The sequence below is a fragment of the Crocodylus porosus genome, unplaced genomic scaffold (assembly GCF_001723895.1).
Source record: "Crocodylus porosus isolate Cpor-Errol unplaced genomic scaffold, CroPor_comp1, whole genome shotgun sequence".
Classification (NCBI taxonomy): domain Eukaryota; kingdom Metazoa; phylum Chordata; order Crocodylia; family Crocodylidae; genus Crocodylus; species Crocodylus porosus.
The window spans coordinates 94,455,850-94,478,261 of record NW_017728918.1 but is presented as its reverse complement, the minus strand read 5'-3'; the positions used below and the strand labels follow the sequence as shown (position 1 = coordinate 94,478,261).

Genomic DNA, 22,412 nt, shown 5'->3' with positions numbered 1-22,412 from the left:
TCCCCTGCCATTTCTGAATCTCTCTCCCAAGCACCAGCATAGTTTTCAATAGTGCTTCACTGCCATGGAGTAGCTTGGAATGGACACTTTGGTCCTCAACTTCATAAAAACAACTTTTTAATACATTTGCTTAAACTTGGGATTCACATAAGTTCATATCTAAGCATTGGTGGGCTCTGGCCCACCCAGGCACAGACATGACTGCACCCTGTTCTTCATTGCAGCCTATTCATTGTATTTCTACTTTTATGCATATAAGTGAAATATTAAGTGCCCTAGACTCACTCCTTTGTGCAGCCTAGCTCCTTCTGTGTGATGCTGAGCACTAGTAACTCCTTCAGCTTCCAAGGACATTCTTGGAGACTTCTGAACTGTTGTGTATCTAAACAGAATATGACCAAAGGATACATGGAGCTAATGAAAGTTGAGAATGGTCAGCCCCTTAGAGCAGGGGTTGGCAACCTAGGGCTGTGGGCCAGAACTGTCCCATGGAACTACTAGATCTGGCTTGCAGATGTGAGGCTTTGGCAGCATTTGGTACTTGCAGGGCTTTGGCTGTGGACACTCTTCTGATTTTGCTGCAGAGACAAGCAGTGGCAATGCCTGGATCTTACTGTTCCCTTGGCTGCCTGCCTCTGACCCAGGGGGGGCATTGCAGTCTGCAACTGGAATGTAGGTAGGTGACCTACCACTGTCTTACAGATTTAGTCTCAGTAGTGTGATTGGCATCGTAGCTCAGCATCTGTAGAATTTTTAGCAGATCTGCAGATATGACTGAGAATATATGAACTGGTTCATATGAAATTAATAGTCTAATAGCTCTAATTTTTCCAGCTGAACTTTATTCTAAAGTTAGAGAAAATTTAGCTAAATGAGAACAGACATAGTGATCTTTTTTCTAAAAGATAGTTCACCATCATTTAAAATCACTGACATTCTACCTTTATTTACTTTTCTTAGGTCTTTTGGAGTCTTAGTATGGGAAACTTTAACCCTGGGTCATCAGCCATATCCAGGCTTCTCCACTCTTGAGGTTTTGCATCATGTACGATCAGGAGGGAGGCTGGAGATGCCAAATAATTGTCCTGATAACCTGTAAGTTAATTTTGGTTCATAACATTATTAAGCAATGAGACATTGTGGATCACGCCACCAGCTAGCCACTATTTTGTTCTGCAGTATTTTCCTGAGCAACAGCTTGTGCCTGTAGCTTGTGCTCCCTTTTCTACAACTCATACTTGTACGTGCCAGCTGGGTAACAAACCAGTGACTCAGTTTGTCAATGCAGGGTTTTGGCTGTGGCTGAGAAATAAGCCTCAAGATTGAATTGACCATATGTGCTGATGGTTTAAATCAGAGCTCAGATATCAAATGAGCATTTGAGTTTGGGTATGAATCTTGAAGCATGATTATAATAGCATTTGCTAATAGCTTGTGGATGGCTTTCTGAGCCTAAATATAAACAATTGAGTGGAGAATGTGGGATTTTCAGTCTGTGCAGTCAGTTATAAATCAAGGAGTTATACGTAAACTGTAAATAAGATGGCTGGTCGAGGGGCTTGGTTTTAGGTTATACAGCCTTTCATGACTAAGTCACAGGTTTAAATTTAGGTATTTTTCTTAAATTCATTCACTCTGTTAATGACAGAAAATCATGATGGTTTTGAGAAATGAGTTGTTGGTCTTCATCTGGTTCCTAGTATACCTGATGCCCATACACCTGTCATAACTAGATTTGTTGCTTGCAACCTCAGGCAAAATAATAGATAGAATTTATACAAAGACTAAGCTACCCTGTCACGGTAAATCAGTAATTCTCAACCAGGGTGCCACAGCTTCCTTGGGGTGTCTTGAGATCCTTTCAAAGCTGTCTTATGGTGCTACACAATGTTAGCATTATTAGGTGTGCAAACATGATTCACAAGGCAAACCCAGAGATTTCAAACAGGAATCCATAATGTTAAACACATTCTGATCTGTTGTAGGATTTCTGAGTTTTTTGCAACAGCAAAACAGCACTATTATTTTTCTGTAGTCAAAAAAACAGTGAAAACTAAGATTTAGCATTTTCTACAGTGTACCTTTAGTCTAATGAGGTACCTCAAGTATAAAAATGTTGGGAACCACTGCTATAGATATAATGCAAAGTTTGAGGCAATTGTGAAGGTGAAGTCTGCAGCTGATTGGTCTTTAACAATTCTGTAGATTAAAAGAGGCTTCCAATTTTAATGTCTCTTTCAAGTATTAATTTCAATTCTATTAAAGAGAGTCTTTAAAGAGAGGAATCATTCTGTGACTGTTTTTTACGGGTGGGTCTATTTGCCCCAGTGTGAGTTTCAGAGGCGATTGCTACAAAGTATTTGCCATTACATAGAACTGTTCAGAGAACAATCAGTCCGATTCAACCAAAAAATTGGTTTCATTTTGTACTGAGGCAAAACTGTGGCCTTTTACAAAAGTTTCATTATAAACTGAGGAAATGGATAGGCAAAAAAATTGGAGAGGGGATGGGGTGGCAGTGGTGAGAGAGAGAGAGACAGAGAGGAAATAAAAACAAGACACACAGAGATCAAATAATGTCCTGTGGTTATGGTATTGGGATGTAGAAGCCCCAAGTTCAAGTTTGCCCTCCCTGTATTAGTCTCACAGTTGAAGCTGTTCCACTTTGTATAAAAAATTAAATATTTATTCATTCAGGATGAGGTGCCCCTCTTCCTAGGTGACTTTCCAAATCACTGGGATATTGGCTCTTCTATCATGGGGTTCTTTCTCTTTCTCCATCATTTTAATAATAAATCAGACTGTTTGGTTAAAATTGATACAGTTGAACAACAACAACAGCAAAATTGTGTCAATTAACTAACATTTTTGATAAAAAAGTCATCAAAAGATCCCTAACCCATAGCATGAAATGTCTCTCTCTCAGTAAGAGGCTATTCAAACTGATTCATGTTACTATGATAAAAATTAAGTGGAAATGTAAAAAGACTGAACAAAATCTTAAATAACGCTATAAGGGTCCACTTCCAAAAGATAGAATATGCAGGCTGACCCTCATGGAGTTCCTTATTTCCATGAGGCGCTAGGGGGGAGTAAAGGTTTGTCTAGGTGTCATAACTTGTAAAACAGGGCCTAAGATCAATGACCTTGTCTTTAAAAAGGAAAGAGTCTGAATTCGTTCTTTTGAATCTTGTGCCATCTTTTATCTCTTTGGGTGAACATTCAGCACCTGCACGTAGGTTCTGTCAGTCAAGTAAATAATTTGTTGCTACTTTGCACGGTCATTACTGGAATGCCTAGATTCTTGGCATTCCTGTTCCTCTCTACATGGTTTTGAACCTGCATTGGACAGCCGCAGTCATTAATCGTCTCCTTTGCACTTTAGCTCACTCATTGTCATTTTACAAAACAAACCATCACTGATAGGAAGAGGGTTCAAAGGGCAAACTACTTCAATTGAGAAGTGTTTGGGAATTCACTATAGGCTTATGCCGTAGGGCAAGTAGAATTGACGTGAAACCTTAGGATATAGAAAGCATTAAGGGGATAAGAATTATACATATAGTCTTGTGGGGTTGGGAAGGCTGTGGTGCTTTTTTTCCCTTCACTTGTTTCTCAAAACATTACTCCAGGAAGATAATCCACTTTTCTGAATGAGTGCAGGAGGACTAGAGTCGGAAATAAGGCTCACCAAATCTATAAACTCTTACCTTTATTAAAATAAATATGGTATTTACACCGTTTAAATACATTTATCTACACTGGTAGCATCTAATTCAACACAGGTAGTACAACTATATTGCTGAGCCCCTGGTTATAGAGCAGGGCAATGTTTGAGCTAAATTAATGCAAATTTCTGCATGCCCAAAGCCTGCACCTAGGTGTCTGTACAGGCACAGCTATATTGATTGTTGTAATCAAGGCTAATTACATTACATAGGTAAAACCAAAGCTTCCATATTGAATCCCTCCAATGCTACCTTTGAACTCCTGCTGCTTTCATTACCAGGTTCATCACCAGGTGATAAAACACTTCTAGAATGTATGCAACCAAGCACATAGGCAGGCAGACATTGGAGAAAAAGTTTGCTTAAAAAAACAGCATGGAGGGGTAGCCAGACTTTCACTGGACTCTTCTTAATCCTAAACATTTTTCTTGTTTTCTAGTAACAAAACCACCCAGAGTGCTTTTCATTGCATATGAGATAATTGTTAGCCTCCTAGAGAACCCAGTGTATACTATAAAACTTCATAACTGTAGTTTACCTAGAGCAGTGGTTCACAACCTTGTTAGATTTTAGGCACCCCTCATTAGATCTAAGGCACCCCTCTGAAAATGCTAATTTTTAGTTTTCTCTTGTTGTTTGTCTATAGAAAAAATAATAGAGCGATTCTTCTGTTGCAAAGAACTGAAAGAGCCCACAACAGGTCAGAATGTTTTTGATAGTATGGATTCCTATTTGAAATCTTTGGGGTTATCTTGTGAATCGTGTTTGTATAACAAAGAGTGCTAACATTGTGTGACACCCCAAGGCACCTTTCAAAGGAAATCCAGACACCCCAGGGGTGCTGTGTCTAGACCAGTTGAGAATAACTTATCTACAGTCTCTTAAAACCAGATTCTCCAGTCCCTGTCTACACTACATATATAGTCACAGTCTTGGCTGTACCTTCTTTTTTCCCTAATCCAGTTAAAACATAATTTCCATGTGTAGATCTTAAGTGAACCTTAACTGGATCTTAACTGAATTTTTTAAATAGGATAAAGCTTTAAGTATTGCTTAAACCTATAATTAAATCAGTTTTTAAAGTTTGGCTGAAGGATAGAGTTTTGATCTACTTTTTCTCATGTCTTTTGAAAGACATTTCCCATGAAATAATATAATCCCGTGTCACAATTTTAAACATGTATGCATATTGTGTGAATGAGTGGAAAACAGAAGTAATATCAAGTTTCACCAGTTATCCTTGTGGTCTTTCTCATAAATTCCTGTTGAGCATAGTAAGCTGACACGCTATTTGTTACTTTGCATTCATCCCTGGCAACAAAAGGTGTTTGTTCTCATATTTTCATTCAGACATAGAAGTGAATGGCTGATATGCTCAGATGGCTTTCACCTTCCCAAGCTTCTCACATTGTTAAGCACAACGAATCATAGGGAAGTAGGGCTGGAAGGGACCTCCAAAGGTCATCTAGTCCACCATCCTTTCTAAGGCAGAACTACTTTATGGTGGATAGATTCCTATCTAAACCATCCTATACAATCCACAGACTAAACTCTACCTAGGACTACTGTCAACCCTGACAAAACATAGACCTAACACCCTAACCTGCCAGAGGTAAAGTAGGGGAACATGCAGCCAATACCCTGCTTCTGTAAAATGTTGTCAATATATGCTTAAGAGATCCCAGATAGGGGGCCATGCCCTCAGCTACAGAGGAGAGCAAAAACCTCCACAGTCTGTATCAATCTTACCATGAGGTAAAATTCCTTCCCGACCCCAAATATGGTGATTGGTCAGACACTGAGCAGAAAGGCAAGACCCTTGAGCCAGGAACCTCTAGTTTTGGTTCCAGCAGGAACATTTGCGTACCCAAACCAAAATCTTCAGCTTTGGCTGTAGCCAATATCTAATGCTTTTGAGGGAGGCTTAAACATCCTGTTCCTGCTATGGCCACCCATTTTATTTTTGTTTTCTTGGTTATTTCTCCCAAGGTGTAGCACTTTGCATTTGTCCACATTGAACTTCATCCTGTTAGCTCTACTTCAAATTTCCAATCTGTCAAGATCCTCCTGAAATGAGCTTGCATCCTTCAACAAATTCACAGTTCTTCCTGGTTTCATGTCAGCTATAAACTTGCTCAAGAAGCTTTCTATGCCAGCATCCACATCATTAATAAACACTTTGAACAGCACCAGGCCCATGAAAGACCCCTGTGGGACTCCACTAAAATCCTCCTGCCATTCTGACATAGACTCATTAATAATTACCTTTGGCTTGTGGCTATTGAGCCAGTTGGCAGTTACCAGTATCTACCTTATAGTGGTTTTATCTAACCCACATTTCTTCAATTTGTTTATGAGAGGTCATGCGGGACCTTGTCAAAAATTGCTGAAGTCTAGATGCACTGTATCCACAGCATTACGTTCATCAACCCAAGCAGTTACTTTGTCAGAAAAGGAGATCATATTTGTTTGACATGATTTGTTTTTCATCAAGCCATGCTGGCTGCTTGTGATCAGCCTTTCCTGTGCCAGAGGTTTGCAAATGACCTTCCTCAGCTTATGCTCCAGTAACTTTCCAAGTATTGAGGTGAAGCTAATTGGCTGGTAGTTCCTTGAGTCCTCCTTTTGGCCTTTTTTAAAAAGGGTCACTATGTTGGCCCTTTCCAGTCCTTTGGTACTTACCTCATCTCCTATGACTTCATGACTACTATTGCCAAGGGCTCCAAGATCTCCTCTGCCATTTTCTTCAGTACCCTGGAATGATGTTCATCTGGCCCTGTTGACTTAAATACATTCAGACCAAACAAAAGCTTTCTGACTACTTCTGTTGTTATCTCCTCTTTCAGCTTGCCCCCTTCCTTATCCAGATAATCCCTATTAAAAGCTTACTCATTTTGCAAAGAATGGGGCAAAGTAGCTGGTGAGTAGATCCACCTTTTTACATCTTCAAATAGGAATTTCTCCTGGCTTGTTAACAGAGGATTGACAGCTTCCTTGGTCCTTCTTTTCTGGCCAACATATAGAACCTCTTCTTGTTGTCCTTAACCTCCTTTGCCAGGTGCAACTCATTCTTTATCTTTGCCTTCTTGATTTTGTCCCTGTAGATACTTGCCATTTCTTGGTATGCTTCCTTGTTGACCTGTCCCTTCTTCCATTGCCTGTATGCTTTCCTTTTGCATTTGAGGTATTTTAGAAGCTTTTTCTGCAACCACATTGGTCTCTGTGTGGTCTCTTGCTGGAGGGTTTTGATTACCATCCCCTGTGGAACCTAGTTTAAAGTCCTCTTTTTTAGGTTGGCCAGATGATGTCCAAATATACTCTTCACCGTTCTTGTCAGATGGATTCCATCTCTTGATAGTAATTCTCCTCCCAAGCATGTACACCCATTGTTACTGAAGGCAAAGCCTTCACGTTGACACCACCATCTCAGCCATATGTTCACTTCCAGGATACAATAGTTTCTGCCTGGAATTGTTAAGAACACCACTTGTGCTCCAAGCTCCTTAATCCTCCTGCCAAGAGCATCATAGTCACCTCTGATCTGCTCAGTATCATTCCTGGCAGTATCATTGGTATCTACGTGGATAAGGAGGAAGGAGGAGTGGTCCCAAGGATGGATGAAATTTTGTAGTCTTCCTGAGACTCCTCTTGGGCCCCCAAATGTGGACAAAAAATTGGTGCCTCTGTCCCCTGCAGAAGAGAGTCACCAACCACTACCACTCTTCTCTTCCTTCTTGGTGTAGTGGTCCTGGAGCCCCTTTCCTTGGGTCTTGCACTGCCTGTGCTCTAGACTACTGACTCCTCTGCCTGATGCCTGCGGATGTCCATTCTGCTTTCTTTTCCTCAAAAGTTTCACCACAGAGTACTTGAAAGTGGTTGCTGACCTCAACCTGTTGCTCTTCAATTCTGAGGACCCTTCTTCTTCAAGTAGTTACATGCTGCCACTTCTCCGTTCCCAGCTTCTTGTAACTCTTGTCCAAGTAATCTTCCTGGTTCCTGATGCAATGCAGCAAGGATATCTTAGCTTCTAATCATTGAATCTTCTCCTCCAGGGCAGAAACCAGCTTATACTTGGTGCAGACAAAGTCCTCCTGACCCCCTGGGAGGAACATGAACCAGGCATATCCCACACTGCTCACAACAGCCGACTCAGACTCTGCGTGAGCCTCTTTAGCTCACTGGAGAACACCTAGATTAGAAGAAGAAGGGGGGAGGGAAGGGAAGAAAAGGGGAAAAAAGATACCACAAGAACCTAAACACCAAATATCATTCCACAGAACCCTTGCACATAATCAAACACACCTGTGCAGAGAGTCTCCTGCTCCCAGGCTCCCTCCTGGGGCAAACTCCCTAGGCAAACTCCCTCTCTGTGGGTGTGTTCACACATGCCTATAAATGCACAGCAATAAATTCTGGAGCTTATCGTTCTGGAGCTTATTGCTGCCAGGCACGTGTCTGCATCTGCTGTCAGACCACAGCACATTGAGCCAGGATAGGGGAGCACATGTAGACACTGAGACATTTACTGCACTAACTAGGCAGCTGTGCAGTAAACAAGATGTGCCCTGTTTGCTGCTTTTATAGTTCACTGAGGGCTGCCTTTTTATAAGGCTGCCTATCCTAGCTCCACTTCACAGTTGCCTAAACCAGCCCTATCCAGAGCAAGCCCTGTCACTGTGGGTACTGACAAACATGCAGCTCCCTGCTGTAATTCATGGTACTTCACATAAAGCACTGTGAGTTACAGTGATACTCCAGACCCAACAGACATTTGCTGTTGGGTCCCATGGGTTGGGGAATCAAGCTCCGGTTTGGAACAGCTGTGAGTCTGCTGTTGCTCTCCCCTAGCCCTGCCCCTCCCCACTCTCAGCCCCAGTGCTGTCCTCAGAAAGGGAGATTGGGAAAGGAGTGGAGGGAGCTTGGTCTGGTGTTTGCCCAGCCTGTGCTGGAGGGTGGGGCAGGTGGATTGAACTCCTCTTGCTCAGCCCAGCCTTGCTTCCGGCATGTGCTAACGTAAGTTAATGAAGGTGCTGTATCTTGGAGCACCTTCTTTTGAACCTTCATATAATGAGGGTTCAGATTGTCACGAGATTGAGCCCTTTTGAAGTGCTCTGCAGCTGCCTGAAAGGCACAGCTGTGGAGTGCTTCAGGGGGCTGATTGCACAACAAAATGTCACTTGTGTTGATGCCTTTAGTCACGTGGGGGAGGGAAGAAAAGAAAAAAATGAGAGCAAGGGGGAGAGAGAGACAGCCAGACAGACAGCCAGATAGAGAAAATCAAACACACAACACAGGGGGAAAAGGAAAAGAGAACACCCCCAAACACACACACTGGGCCCTAGGCAAACACTGTAGCAACAGTCAGCCACCCTAGGCCACTAGCACAGAGAAAAACCTTTTCAAGGTTGCCTTGCACCTGCACTGCTTACCCCAGAACAACTGCTCTCTGTTTACTGCTCAACTTACTGAGTTTTCTAGTTGTCTTGCTGAGTTTTTTTTACTGAGTTTTCTATCTAATGCAAATTTTCATCATGTAACATGAAAGAAAAGCTGGAGATCACAGGTTGCTTTGTATGTCATTGATAAAATCTAGCACATCACAAATAGCTATCCATGCAAAATACCATACAAATTAAGAGGCTGAGCGAATATTTTTGATTCTGAGAAACAGATAAATATTTTAATGATATTATTGTTGCACATTACCCATCATATCTGGCATTAATAAATTGAGCTATCTAAGCAAATTTGTTTAGGAAATAAGAATATACTAAAATGGCCCATCATGATTCTGAGTGATTTTGGCTTTAAGGCTGTGGAACTATAAAAAATCATAGTATCTGCATCCACTGAATGTCAGGAGAGAAGAGATTTCAGAATTGGATAATAAAGCATTTTATCAATGAATGAATAGATGATTAAGGACACTGCTAATGGAATACGGAGTGCTCACTATTCAAATCCTGCCTGAGGAAACAGTGATTAGTGGCTAAGCATTATAGCTTAGTCACCTTAGTGATTTATGTTATTGGTTTTTTTGATTCTGTTTGCAAATATCTACATCTCAGGGCCCCTCTACACATGCAGGTAATTGTGATCTGAGGCTCACCTTGCACCAGTGATAACATGTGATGGGATCTAATGCATGATCTACACAATTGTGCCTCCTGCCATGCCAAATGTGCATGACAGGAGGTGTGATTGTGGGATCATACATTATATCCCATTGCACCTTATCACTGGTGCAAGGTGAGCCTGGGATCATGATATGGGGTTCCGTCTGCACCAGCTTCTGTGCCTATGAGCCCTGCAGCTGACAGGGCTTGGTGGGGCTCATAGTGGGGGCAGCATTCCCCCACACTGTCCCACTGAGAACCTTGCAGCCAACATGGGTTGTGGCGCTCGCAGCCAGGGCAGAGCTGGGAATGCTGCCCTCACTGTGAGCATTGTTAGCTGTGGGGCTCACAGTGGTGGCAATGTTCTCCCTGCTGCCACTGCTATAAGCCCCATACCACATGAAGTTCACAACAGGGGCAGTGTGCTCCCTGCCATCCCCACTATGAGCCCCACAGCTAAAGATGCTGGCTAAAGATGCTGCCCCTGTTGCAAGCCCTACAGTCAAAGAGGCTGCCCCTGCTAAGAGCCTTGTCAGCTGCAGGGCTGACAGTGGGCAGTGCACCCCTGTGACTTCAGCTGGTGGGCTTCCAGCTACTGGGGAGCACTTGGCCACACGTTCATTTATTGGCATGATTAGAACAAGCTACAGAGTTATTACACTTTTATGTGGAATAACGTTGTATTGCTTGTTTTATCATGCCATTAATTGGTGGAACATGTAGCTGGGTCACAACTTAAGGTATGATTAGCTGGTTAATGTGTAGCAGATAGACAGCCTTATGTGTAGCAGATGGAGAGGGCCTTAGTGGCATCTAGAAAGCATTCAGGCAACCTTGGTAAGTATATAATTTTTGTAATATTACAGTGGATTCTAGGTTTCAGAAACATCTGTTGGTAAAATAAAATAATTTTCATGATGAACATGTGTAACAACCATTGATTTCTTGGATTCTATTCCTCCCACTTGCCATTACTGAAATCTCCTTGGCTAGATCCTCTACTAGTGGAAGTCATCATAGGTCTAACTGAAGTCAGTGGAGATATGCCCATTTATGCCAGGTGAGGATCCTTAGTGAGGATTAAGTGTTGGCATTATATTTAATAATATGTCATTTATTTTTTTCAGATGGGACTTGGTGGTAAGATGCTGGGTCCAAGAACCATGTAACAGACCCACTTTCTGTAGTATTCAGGATCAAATGCAAGAGGTGAGAAACTCTCCTCTGTGCTATACCTCTCACCTTTATAGCAAGACATTGTCCACTGGAGTCATCAATCAGGCCTTTGAAGGTGAGTTCGAGTTGTGGCCTGTAGCCCCTCTTTTTTCCCTTGTTAATAATATTAATGAAAAGTAAAAAAAACAAACATTGTACAGTAGTTAAACTTTTCCTGTCCCTTCACAATCATATTTAATTCCCTTATCACTCCATGTGAAATAGGCAGTTCTTTTAAAATTGTGTTAAGCAGAATTCACAAATGATTGAATAACTGGAAAAAATAGGTTGTTTACAAAAGCATTGGAGATTTTTTAGGTGTGAATTATTTTTTGTTAAATTGGCCTTACATACATCTAAATCTGGGGTAAATCTACTGGCATGAAGGGAGTTCTCAGATTTCTTCCAGTGCCAATGAGATTAGGGAACATCATGACAACATGCTTGTCATGATTTTCCCAGAAATGCTGTAAAATATGAAGCAAATATGAAAGCAAGGGGAGAAGAGTCTTTTGGACTATGGACAGACATTACAAATAAATTGGTTTAAGTGATCAGAAACTTGTTTAAACCTATAACAGAACAGACATTCAGTGCACATAAACCAGTTTGAAAATGCTGAAACCCGTTTGAGGTAAACCTGGTTGAATGTAGTATCAGATTTAACTGATTTGGGTCAAACCAGTTTATGCAATGTCTGTCCCAGACCCTTTCCTGGTTTAGCTTAAACCACAGTCCCCCAGCATCCCAGATGCTTTTCAGCCATGGGCGGAGTTCTCCGTTCTACAGCAGGGCTGGCCCCACCCCTCTGCTCCCTGCTGGAGCTCTGGCAGAGACTGCAGGCACATCAGCATCTGCCTGGCTTCCTCCTGCTCCTGCCTCTCCCTCCCCCCCCAAAGTAGGGATTCCCCCTGTCTCCTACAGCATGGACCATAGCCAGCACATGGTATGCTAGTTAATGCTGAGGGGTGTCTGTGTAAGGCAGACAAGGCAAAGACAGACAGGACAATGTCCACTTAGGGCTTTTTGGAGCTAATCAACAGGTAGCTGGTAATGTCATGCCTCGGTTCTTTCCTTGAAAAAAGTTGTTTAAGAAGAGCTTGAACTAATGAGAGAGGCTTTTGTTTTTTTTGATGGAGTGCTAAATGTTATCTTATCAATTTCCTGCTGGGCTGGTCAGGAGAAGCAAGGTGTATGTGTGTGTGGGGGGGTGGGGGCAGGGACCCCTCCCTAATCAGAGTGTCCTGCTGGGGTCTGGATTTTCTCAGCCCAGAGGGAATGTCTGTACGGTCCAGAGGGAATGTTTGTATGGTTACAAACCAGTTCAGCCTAGCCAGGTTAGACTAATCTGCAAAGATTGAATCAATTTAGGCTCAGGCTTTTTGAACATCTGTCCCTAGTCTTGATGTGCAAGGATGGCCACTATTCAAGAACTGATGTTAATACGAGTTCAGCTACTGATTTCCTTTGTAATCTCTCTACCTCATCTTATGTATTTATGAAATGGGAATAATATTTTACTCCCTCTGGGTGGTTTGTGAAGAGTAATTAGCTAATTCTTGTCAAATACAAAGGAGATCACCATAAGGGCTTGTTACATGGTAATTCTGGGTGGGTCCTATGAACTCTTAACATATGGGCTGTCCACACATTAACACCTGAAACTAGTTTTAAGCGGTCGTTACATGGTGCAAAGTTATGCTACTCCAGGGCAGGATTATCTCTGATCCATGTTACTCAGCTTGTGTTACACCTCAGTGTAAACACCCCACCTGCCCTGCCTCCCCTCCTGGCCCAGATCAGGCCTACTGCCCCGCCCTCCCAAGAACCACAAATCCCTGCTCCCTGCTCCCTCCCCAGCTTACCTGTGGCTGCCTGCATTGTCTGTCCAGGGGAGCAGGCAGGAAGGGTTTACCTTCCTGCCTAGCCTCCACCACTGCTGCTTTCTGTATGAGCTCAGCCTGGAGGAGAGCAACAGCAGAGCAGCAGCTGCTGCCCAGCAGGCAGGTTAACTCTTCCCTGCCTGCTTTCCTGGGACAGACAGTACAGGCAGCTGTAAGTAACCAGGGGTGGGGTGGGGGAGCTCCAGGTGCAGGGAAGAACGTCAGAGCCCCAGAGGGCAGGGGTAAGAGGGGAAACCCAGAATGGAAGGGGAGGGGGTCTTACTTTGCAGTCCTCCAGGCTCCTTATGGCCTGAACATGTGACTGCACCAAACTTGAGCTAGCACTAATATCAATCAAATTTGTGCGCCTCAAGTGTAAGGTGTAACAAGACCCTAAGAAACAGTGAGCTATTAGTGTTATTGTCTTTGTTACTGTAGCCCCAGCCAGGGTTCTGTAAAATAAGGATATGGTTAAGATGGCACAGGAAACCTTAATTCTGCCATCCTATTTTCTGAGTGCTTGAATTTACAACCTTAATAATGTTTTTTCGGTGTAGGCTCTCTGTGTATGTGTACTTTTATATATGTGTGTCCTCAGTTTTTTAAAAGCAAGCTGAAAAATACATTTATTCCAGCATTAAACTGACACCTTCAAAAGTCATCTCTTGGGATCTTTAGAGCTACTGCCTAGGTCTCTGCCACTGGATCAAAGGGAGTAATTGACAGCAGTGGTAGGTTCTCATTCTGTATGTGGACCAGCACTTGACGGGAATTAGACACACTGTTTGCCAGTGAACTTCAAAGATATTTGCTGACCGTGGAGGAATGCTGAAAGTCAGGCCTCATGGGTTCCATTCCAGGTTCTGGAGAAGAATGTGCTCTACTGGGCACAGACTCTTCTACACATTCCCCCCATGCTCTCAGCCTGTTGCCCCGTCCCCTCCAACTATCCAGTTTTAATGTTCTCTGTTCTCTTTCCTGGCAACTTGTCCCAGTCCCATTTATTTCACATAGCTATTCACAGTCTCCACTCCTTAGGTTTCTCATCCAACTCCCAATCTCCTTGCTCAGCCATTCCCATTCCCCCCATCCCTTTGGATTTTTTAATGCACTCTCTTTGTCCAGCTCTTCCAACTCCTTTATTAATTGGTTTCTCTCTCCACAGACTTCAGTTGCATCATGCTTATGTTCCCCATACTCATTGGCCCCTTGTCCCAAGCAGCAAGTAGGATACTAGGTCATTAGCTATAAGGACACCATTGTTATGAGCCCAGTTGAAGATCTAAAGAGAAGACCAAATTAGGTTTATTTTTGTGGGATGGCAGAGGGCATATCTCTGACCTAAAGGGTACCCTCTGCTTTCCCGGTTGAAGAGAGATACAGATGTCGTACTTATAATCTATAACTATTAGGAGAAATGAGATTTTGTGTAGTGGAGAAATGTGAATGATATGAAGACTACAGCAAATATCCTGAGATGTAACTGGATGAAAGGTTGATATCTAGAGAGATCAGTTCAGTGTTTAATGCTCTATGCCAGTATATCTACGGAGCAGCAAACTAATCTGGGGCTGATGTAGAAAGGAGAACTCTGAAAAGATGGTGCATCTTCCAGCCCCAAGGTATAAAGGTCTTCTCAGTTGCCAAAAAAGAAGTTAGTAGTTTCTTGAAAACTATCCATTTTATTTTCCTTGCTTCCAGTGTGTAGTGATCAGGACATGCTCCTCTGTTGAAACGTCAAGCAACAGCCTATCAGTTTCAGCATAAAATGATGCAAGCATAGCAGTGTTGCTCCAAGAAACATAATCTTTGCTAAATAAATACCACAGGTCACTGCTCGGGGGAATAAAATTCTGTTCCTTTAGAAAAACAAACTTCAGAATAACCACTGATCCAAGACACAAGTCTTTTCAGACACAACTCTACTTTTGGACATGCAAACTGGACCTATAGGGTTTTTTTGGTTTCTACATTTGACCATTTATTTGGGTAAGCATGGATTTTACTTGGAGACAAGTTTGCCAGCATCTGTTTTCTGGCTTCTTAGTAAAACTAAGCAAGCTGATCAGTTTCCTGCCCGAAAGACTAGCTTTTGTATTGTTGGGAGGGGTGTGCAAAATGGTGGATCCAACCAGTGGCCAGACTTCTGGACAGTCTCCATGGGCTGTGACAGGGTGGGGCTGCAGAACTGGGGCTCTGCCCTGGCCTGGCCTGGCCCTGTGCTGTCAGAGGCCCATGCTGTCATGGCCTTGTGCTCCATGCCTCTAGCAGTGGCAGCCAGAAGGAACTGCTGTTGTAGGGGCTGCTGGTTCACTGTGGGCCCACCCCTGTACTAGGCAGACCTTTAATTGTTCAGTGATGCAATCAAAATCTATGCTACAATCACAACCGTAGAAATGATTTTTACAGTCAGGTTAGGTATGAGAAATATGGTAAGGCAAGTCTGAGGAAGTCTGTACTACCATAGTCCCTGGTGTAGTTATTTTATGGATAGAGTCTTCAGAGGTTTCAGTCCATCATCTTTGCATTTTTAAAAATAATACAGAACTAATCTTCAGAATTGTATCTCTTAAACAGAACTGTGTAAATAAATGTTTTCTTGGTTTGGCCAATAATATAAAAAGAGAGGGAGAGAGAATTGTTTTGGGCAGATTGGGAAAAAAATCTGAATTCTCAAAGAAATAAAAAAAAATTGTTCAGATCAACCAACCCACTTTAATTCCAAAGATTTTTTACTACTTCAAAACAATACAATTAACAAAATTTGGTCTCCAAATATCATTTTGAAAGAAAAGAATTGAAATGTTTTCCGTAAAAAATGTAAAAATAGAATATATGAGTTCTTCACCTTCTCTTCCTCCCTTTTCCTTTTCTTCTCTCCCATTTCCACCTTCTTCCCCCCTGCCTCGTCTCCAGGTTCAGTCAACTCAAAACTCCATTTTTTGGGAAATGCATTATTTCTTTGAAATATTTCACTTGAGTCATGAATCTAGTTTTCCCTTGAGTTCCCTTGGACAGAAAATTAGTGAAATGGCTAAATGATTTTTAAAAAATTTCTCAGGTGTACTCAGGGTATGCAAGGTTAAGATCTGGGATCAGGGAGTGTGTCACTGCCAGAGATGTAACAATGGCTTTCCACTTACTATTTAAACATTGTCAATTTACCTTGTTAAAAACAAGCCTCCTCAACTGCTTTTCTGTGTATCTCCCTGTGTTTAAGGTAATCACTTAGACAAACAAGTTTCTCTAACACAAGTGTATTGATAAATGGCATTGCTTAAGCCTGGTATCAGGCCTCTTTTGTACATTTCTGAACTTCTGTAATCCCTTTTTCAATTTAACTCAGTTATCATCTGACCCCAAGCCTATGGAGGTCAATGGAAATGCTCCCCATTGCCTTCACTTAGCTTTTAGTTATGCCATAGAAATAGGTTCTTATAACACACTGCCTGCAGAGCTGATGCAGCACACAACCATCACGCCATATCTCTTCCCTTGACAAATTCTCTCTCATTTAAAAAAAAAAAAAAAAGAAGAAGCAAATTGTGAGTATAACCAGGTTGGAAGAAGAACAACCACACCAATCCTTAAGTTTTGGAGAAAAGAACCCAGAAACTACAGGTTTCCCTTGATTTATGCTTGTTCTTTATATGTGAATTTGCTCTTATGTGATGAGCATATTTAGACCCGTAATTTGTTATATGTGAGGTAAATTCACTCTTACACAATCAGCATAAATGCACGTCCCCCCCCACCCGCAGGTAAGTCTTTGCAGGGAGGGGAAAGGGCCCCACTCACCCCAGCCCCAGCTTCAGCAGTCCTGGGAGCGGCCAGTGTCAGCAGCCTGCAGCTTCTGGGCTGCACTGTGCTCCACCTGTCCCCTGCGCCTGGGCTCTCTCCAGCTCCTGGTCTGCACTATGCCATGGTGCAGGCAGCTGATGTCGGCTACTCCCAGGGCTGCTTCAGCATGGATTGGGGTGAGTGCGGACAAGAGGAAGCCTGGGAGCCACGGGTGCAGCACTCACCCCAGCGCTGGCTGCAGCAGCCTTGGGAGCAGCTGTCATCAGCTGCTTACACTAGGGCATGGTGCAGCCCTGAAGCAGAGGTGAATGGGGACAGGCAGAACATGGTGCAGCCCAGAGGCTGCAGGCAGCTGATGCTGGCCACTCCTGGGACTGCTGCAGGCAGGGCTGGGGTGAGTGCCACTCTGTTCCCTCTGCTTTGCTGCCTTGTGCAGCCCTAGGAGCGGCACCCCTCCCCCTGCCCCTTCCCTAGTCCCAGCCTCACTCCCTTCCTCACTGCCATGGGAACCTATCCCTATTTGTTATATTGTAAAGTGGGTTCGCTTTATGCAAATACAATTTACGTGCCATTCTCTGGGAATACATGTACAACATAAATTGAGGGAAACCTGTATTAATTGTAAAAACTAATAATCATAAACTATAAATCTAGGGAAGGGACATATCTGTACAGTACCTGACATCATGAAGTCCTGGCCCTTGTTTGGAGTTCTTAGATTGTACCCTTACACAAATAATAAACCAGCATAAATGATACCAGCTGTCTCTATCTCTGCTGTGAATGTGGGACACTGGATGTATTTACCAAGAGTGCTTGAGGCATTTAGAGGTCTTTGCCAGTACATGTCTTAGGAAAAAATATACTTTAAGAAAAAATAAAAAACTTAAAATCCATGTAAATGGATGCACAGCACACTTGTCTGGAGCTAGGCAAAATGTTATGTTTAGCATCCTTTGGCTGAAAGAATAGCAGATCTGTGCAAGTCATCCTAAAGCCATGTGGCACAGGAGACACAAATGCATCACCACTGATTTGTCGTATTGTGTGACGTATTAAAACATTGTGTTCTATTTATATCCCATATTGGAGATGAGGGGGCACTGAAATAAAAATACTTGCAACTCCAGGTACCCCACGGGTAGCAGCATAATAACATACTGTCCCACTTGTTTTAGAGTATGAAATTGAGGCTTAAGGAACCACATTTTTAGCCTCATGCTTTTTCAGATAGAAATATGTAATTCAGCTCTTGTCTTGAATATACTCATTGTGGTGCACAACTTTCTGCTGTCTCCACAAGTCAACCAGCATCCTTTGTTTACCAGTGTGTAAACAGTTTGGTATTTGAGAGGAAGAGGAGACATTATATATAATATTTATTTCAAGAAAAGCAGGACAATATTTTTAAGTGGAACAAGAGAGGATTTAAATCTACTTCTGATCAAAGTGATTCTCACCATATACAGAGGTAGGACATTAGATATTGGATCATAGAATCATAGAAAATTAGGGTTGGAAGGGACTTCAGGAGGTCATCTAGTGACCAGCCCCCTGCTAAAAGCCGGACCATCCCCAGCTAGACTATCCCAGCCAAAGCTTTGTCTAGTTAGGTCTTAAAAACCTCCAAGGATGGAGATTCATCAGCCTCTCTGGGTAACCTGTTCCAGTGTTTTACTACCTTTCTAGTGAGAAAATTCTTCCTAATATTGAACCTAAATGTCCCTTGCTGCAACTTGAGCCCATTGCTCCTTGTTCTGTCATCTGGCACCACTGAGAACAATATATATCAATATATTTGCATGGCATTGTTTTATTACCAATAGGGATCTCAGTACCTTGTTGTAAACTGGCAGCATAGCTTCACTAACTGACAGTTATGCCCCTTTGCATCATCTGAAGAGATGGCTCCTAAAACATTTGTAGGCCATGTTCTGTTTATTCAGTGTTCACCAATCATGTCTTCCACTAGTTGTTTTTTGTCTTATATGTTGTCAGCTTCTGAAAAATAAAGTACAGAAACACTAAATGTAAAGCATACTGAAAGTATTTGTATAAGCATAATAACAATTTGCACCTTTTAACGTAAGACAGCGGAATATTTGCTAACATCAGCTAATTATACAACTGCCTACAAGGTAGTTAAGGAATATGCTTGCGGTTTCTTAAAAAAGGGCTGTGATGGAATGCAATAGCTGTTTGACAGCACTGAACAGCATGATGCATTAATTTGGAAGAGGAAATAACAGAAGACTGCAGAAATTTGGCAATGGAAAGTGCAAGATGAATTAGTGTAGGTCCAATGGAATCCATTCAACTGTAGTTTGGCCAGGACATTCTGACTGACACCTTGCAGGCATTGCTGTTAACTTCTCTTGCAAAAAATGCCATGTTATTGAGCCCAAATGATCAGTACCTGATCCAAGGGTACATCCACGCTGCTGCCTGCAGCATACCATAGAGATACCAGAACTAACTAAGTGAGTTAGCTCAATCTCTGGAAGCTGCCTAACTGCAGCATAGAGATCCACAAAGAGCTTCTCAACCGAGGAGCCTGTCTTTAGTTAAAGTTAGCTTAGGCATCTCTCTACATTACACTGCAGTCCACTACTATGTAGACATACCCTGAGGGAATAACTGCCAATGATTGAATCACCAGCACCATTTCAGACATCATTTAAAGGTTCCTAGGAAGTCTCCTCCTTGAGTATTTAGTTGACTTAGGCTTTGCTTGTGGAATCTGGGGGGAATCATTGCACAAGGTTTATGGCTACATTTAATACGTATAACTCTGCTTAGTGTAAATCAATCAGCTAAGTTCAGCGATGGTGAAACTAATAACACACACACACGCATGCTGTGTTTAAAACTCCCCTCTTCTTTACTTTCTCTTTAGCTCCTGCTAGTTATTCTCTTGCCTATCAAGGCTCATTCAGATGCTGTTCTCTTGCTGGTTTATGACTTCTTGGGTCATTAGTGCTATTTTAGATGCTCACATTTTTTCTGGTTTCTTAGACTTTCCCAGCCTACCAAGACTTTTCCTCACTTCCTATACTGTGTATCTTCCATTTTTCTGTTGGTGCTGTAACTAACTGGGTTAGCTGTATTTATCCTGATAGGCTGACCTATAACAAAAGTAATCACCTTACTAAATATCAAGATAAGTTAACATTTATTTATTGGCTTATATGTATAGTGTAGTTAGTACTAAATTTTCTTAGAGGGTCTGAGCCTGGATCATTGTGCTAACAGGAGAATAAATAAAGGCAAAAGGAGGAACATGCATATTTGGTTGCATGTAAAATCTCAATATAAATGTGACAAGGCACCAGTTCTGTAATAACTTTGTCACTCGTCATGTTACACCAAAAGTTAAAAGGAAGTTTATCCACATTGTATTGTACAGCATGCAGAACTTCTACAAATAGGCTTTCTCCCTAATTTGTGTCTGGAGCTCAAAGATAAAAGAAAGGCAAGAAGTTTACTTGCAAGATGATTTTTTTGTTTTTGGTTTAATGGTAAACACAATGGCACTAGATTAAAAGTGAACACAATATTTGTACATTCTGTGATCCTGCAGACCTGTTGGGGAAAGAATTAGTAATGTATCTATATATCTGGTAAAAATATCACAGTGACTTCATACTCACATTTGTGTAAACATCATCTCATCAGCTCTAGATACTTATACAGGAAACAAATCTGAAAGCTCCTCTAGTGTTCTATACTTAGGCAGGTCAGCCGGCATATGTCTGGTCTGAAAATACCCGGTTTTACTTGGAAGCCCTTATTTTAAGGTTTCTGTCTTCAGAGTTTGTAGCAAACATGCCCTCTACATTTCGCCGCATGCTGATTCCAAGGCAGCTTGCCCCTCTGGGTTTCCATTAAGTGCTTTATTAAGAAAAACAAAAAAGAGATTGGTGAAAACTGAGCCCAGACTGAATGACTAAATATTGCCATAATATTCCTGAACTGACAAAGTGAGTATCAAATGATTTTTTTTTTTGCTGCTAATCATTGCAGTATGTGAACACAGTTTGTTCTGTCTCCCACGCCCCATCCTCCCTCAACAGAGTTCTTAAGTCAAGTTACTCATTCCTATTTTTCTTTTTTAATCTATCTAAATTTCTATATTGATTGCAGAAGGCTTTGAGTTTTCTGCAGTATAAAGAAGGGGGGAAAACACCCCAGTAAAGTGACATAATAAACTGAATGTCCCCTACTAGAAAAGCACAATGATTGTGGTTCTCAAGGGTAGATCCCTGCATATCACATGTTTTACTTTCCAGTTGTGAAGTAAAGTAAGTAGGGGTGTAATAAAAAAGGTATGTGTTACTAAATATAAATCCACAGAAGACCAACACTAATAACTTGAGCCTTTTAGCTATTTAATTATTTTTCCATTTTTAAAAGTCACTTCTGTCACTATTGGTTCTGTGCATATGTGCAAATCTAAACAAGACAGAATTAATATAATAATGCCAGATAAGACATCACAAATAGCTGAAAGCTGTTTCTTAATCTGTTCCTGGAAGAGCAGAGCATTTATTGTCTGGTAGATGTGCACCAATACATTGGTCCAATATTGGATTGGCACCGATATAAAGAAAATTGACTGTATTGGAAATTAGCCTGATGTGGTTTATAATTTGGCTGATAAATGCCCATGTGTGCATGTAGCCGCAGCACAGCATGTAGGCAGTGACGAGCACAGCCCGGCAGTTTGGAGAGCTGCATGCAGCTGGTAAATCTGTTGTAGTGGAAGGGGAGGGGGCAGAGAGAAGGGAAGGGACATGGAGAAGCAGATCAATGCCCCCTTCAGTGAGGGTTGAGTGGGGCTGGGGCAGGCACTGCCCATCCAGGGTGGGGAAGGGGTGGGGGGTAGACTTACCAGCTGGATGCAGCTGGATCAGAAATTGGATTGGTATTGGCTTAATTGCCTCCTTAAAAATCAGTTATTGGTATCAGCCCCCAAAATCTCTATTGGTGTACTCCTATTATCTGCTGGAAGATGCATTTAGTAGGCATCTAGACCAGTGGCTCTACGTTTTGAGATTCAGGACACCTATCCATAACTTTCTTTAATTTGGTGTCACCCCACCGCTGTTGTGTTGGGTCAACTTACCTCAGTGGTTCTCAACTGTGGTGTTGCTGCTACACTCTGTTCCATTTGCTCTATGCACCTCTGTTTCTGGGAGGAACATGGCGGGGAGTGGTGTTAGACTGGGAAGGGCTGCAACAGGACCTGGCTGCCTGTTTTAGGCTTATCTGGCTGTGCACAAGGCATGTGGGGTGCTTCCACTTGACCGTTGTAGTGGCAGCGCCTGCCCTGTGGCATCCTTGAAGTGGTCTCTTAGCATTCTGGGGTGCCATGGTGCTCTGGTTGAGAACCACTGGTCTAGACCATTGGACAGCTTTAGGATATTTACCGTATTTTTTGGACCATAAGACGCACCTGACCATAAGACGCACCCAGTTTTTATGGCAGGAGAGACTATGTGCGTCTCTCCTGCCATGACGGGCTCCTTGCCTGCCTGTCAGGGCACTGTGCTGCATCACATGGTCCCGGCCGGGACGTTACCTGCTACCGTACCTAGTTGCCTCCTGTCTCAACGTTCTAATCCTGTCAGTGTCACACACACACACGCAGGGGAGGCGTGCGCTGTGCC

General features: G+C 42.4%; 1 protein-coding gene across 1 annotated transcript in view; it reads left to right on the top strand.

Annotated features, from left to right (window-relative positions):
* The window catches only part of ROS1 (ROS proto-oncogene 1, receptor tyrosine kinase), a 120,069-nt gene that overhangs the window by 91,633 nt on the left and 6,024 nt on the right, over positions 1-22,412 (top strand). Inside the window, exons 42-43 of the mRNA XM_019538192.1 lie at positions 961-1,095; positions 10,972-11,135. Coding sequence (XP_019393737.1) covers positions 961-1,095; positions 10,972-11,135 — 299 coding nt within the window. The remainder of the gene's footprint in view (positions 1-960; positions 1,096-10,971; positions 11,136-22,412) is intronic.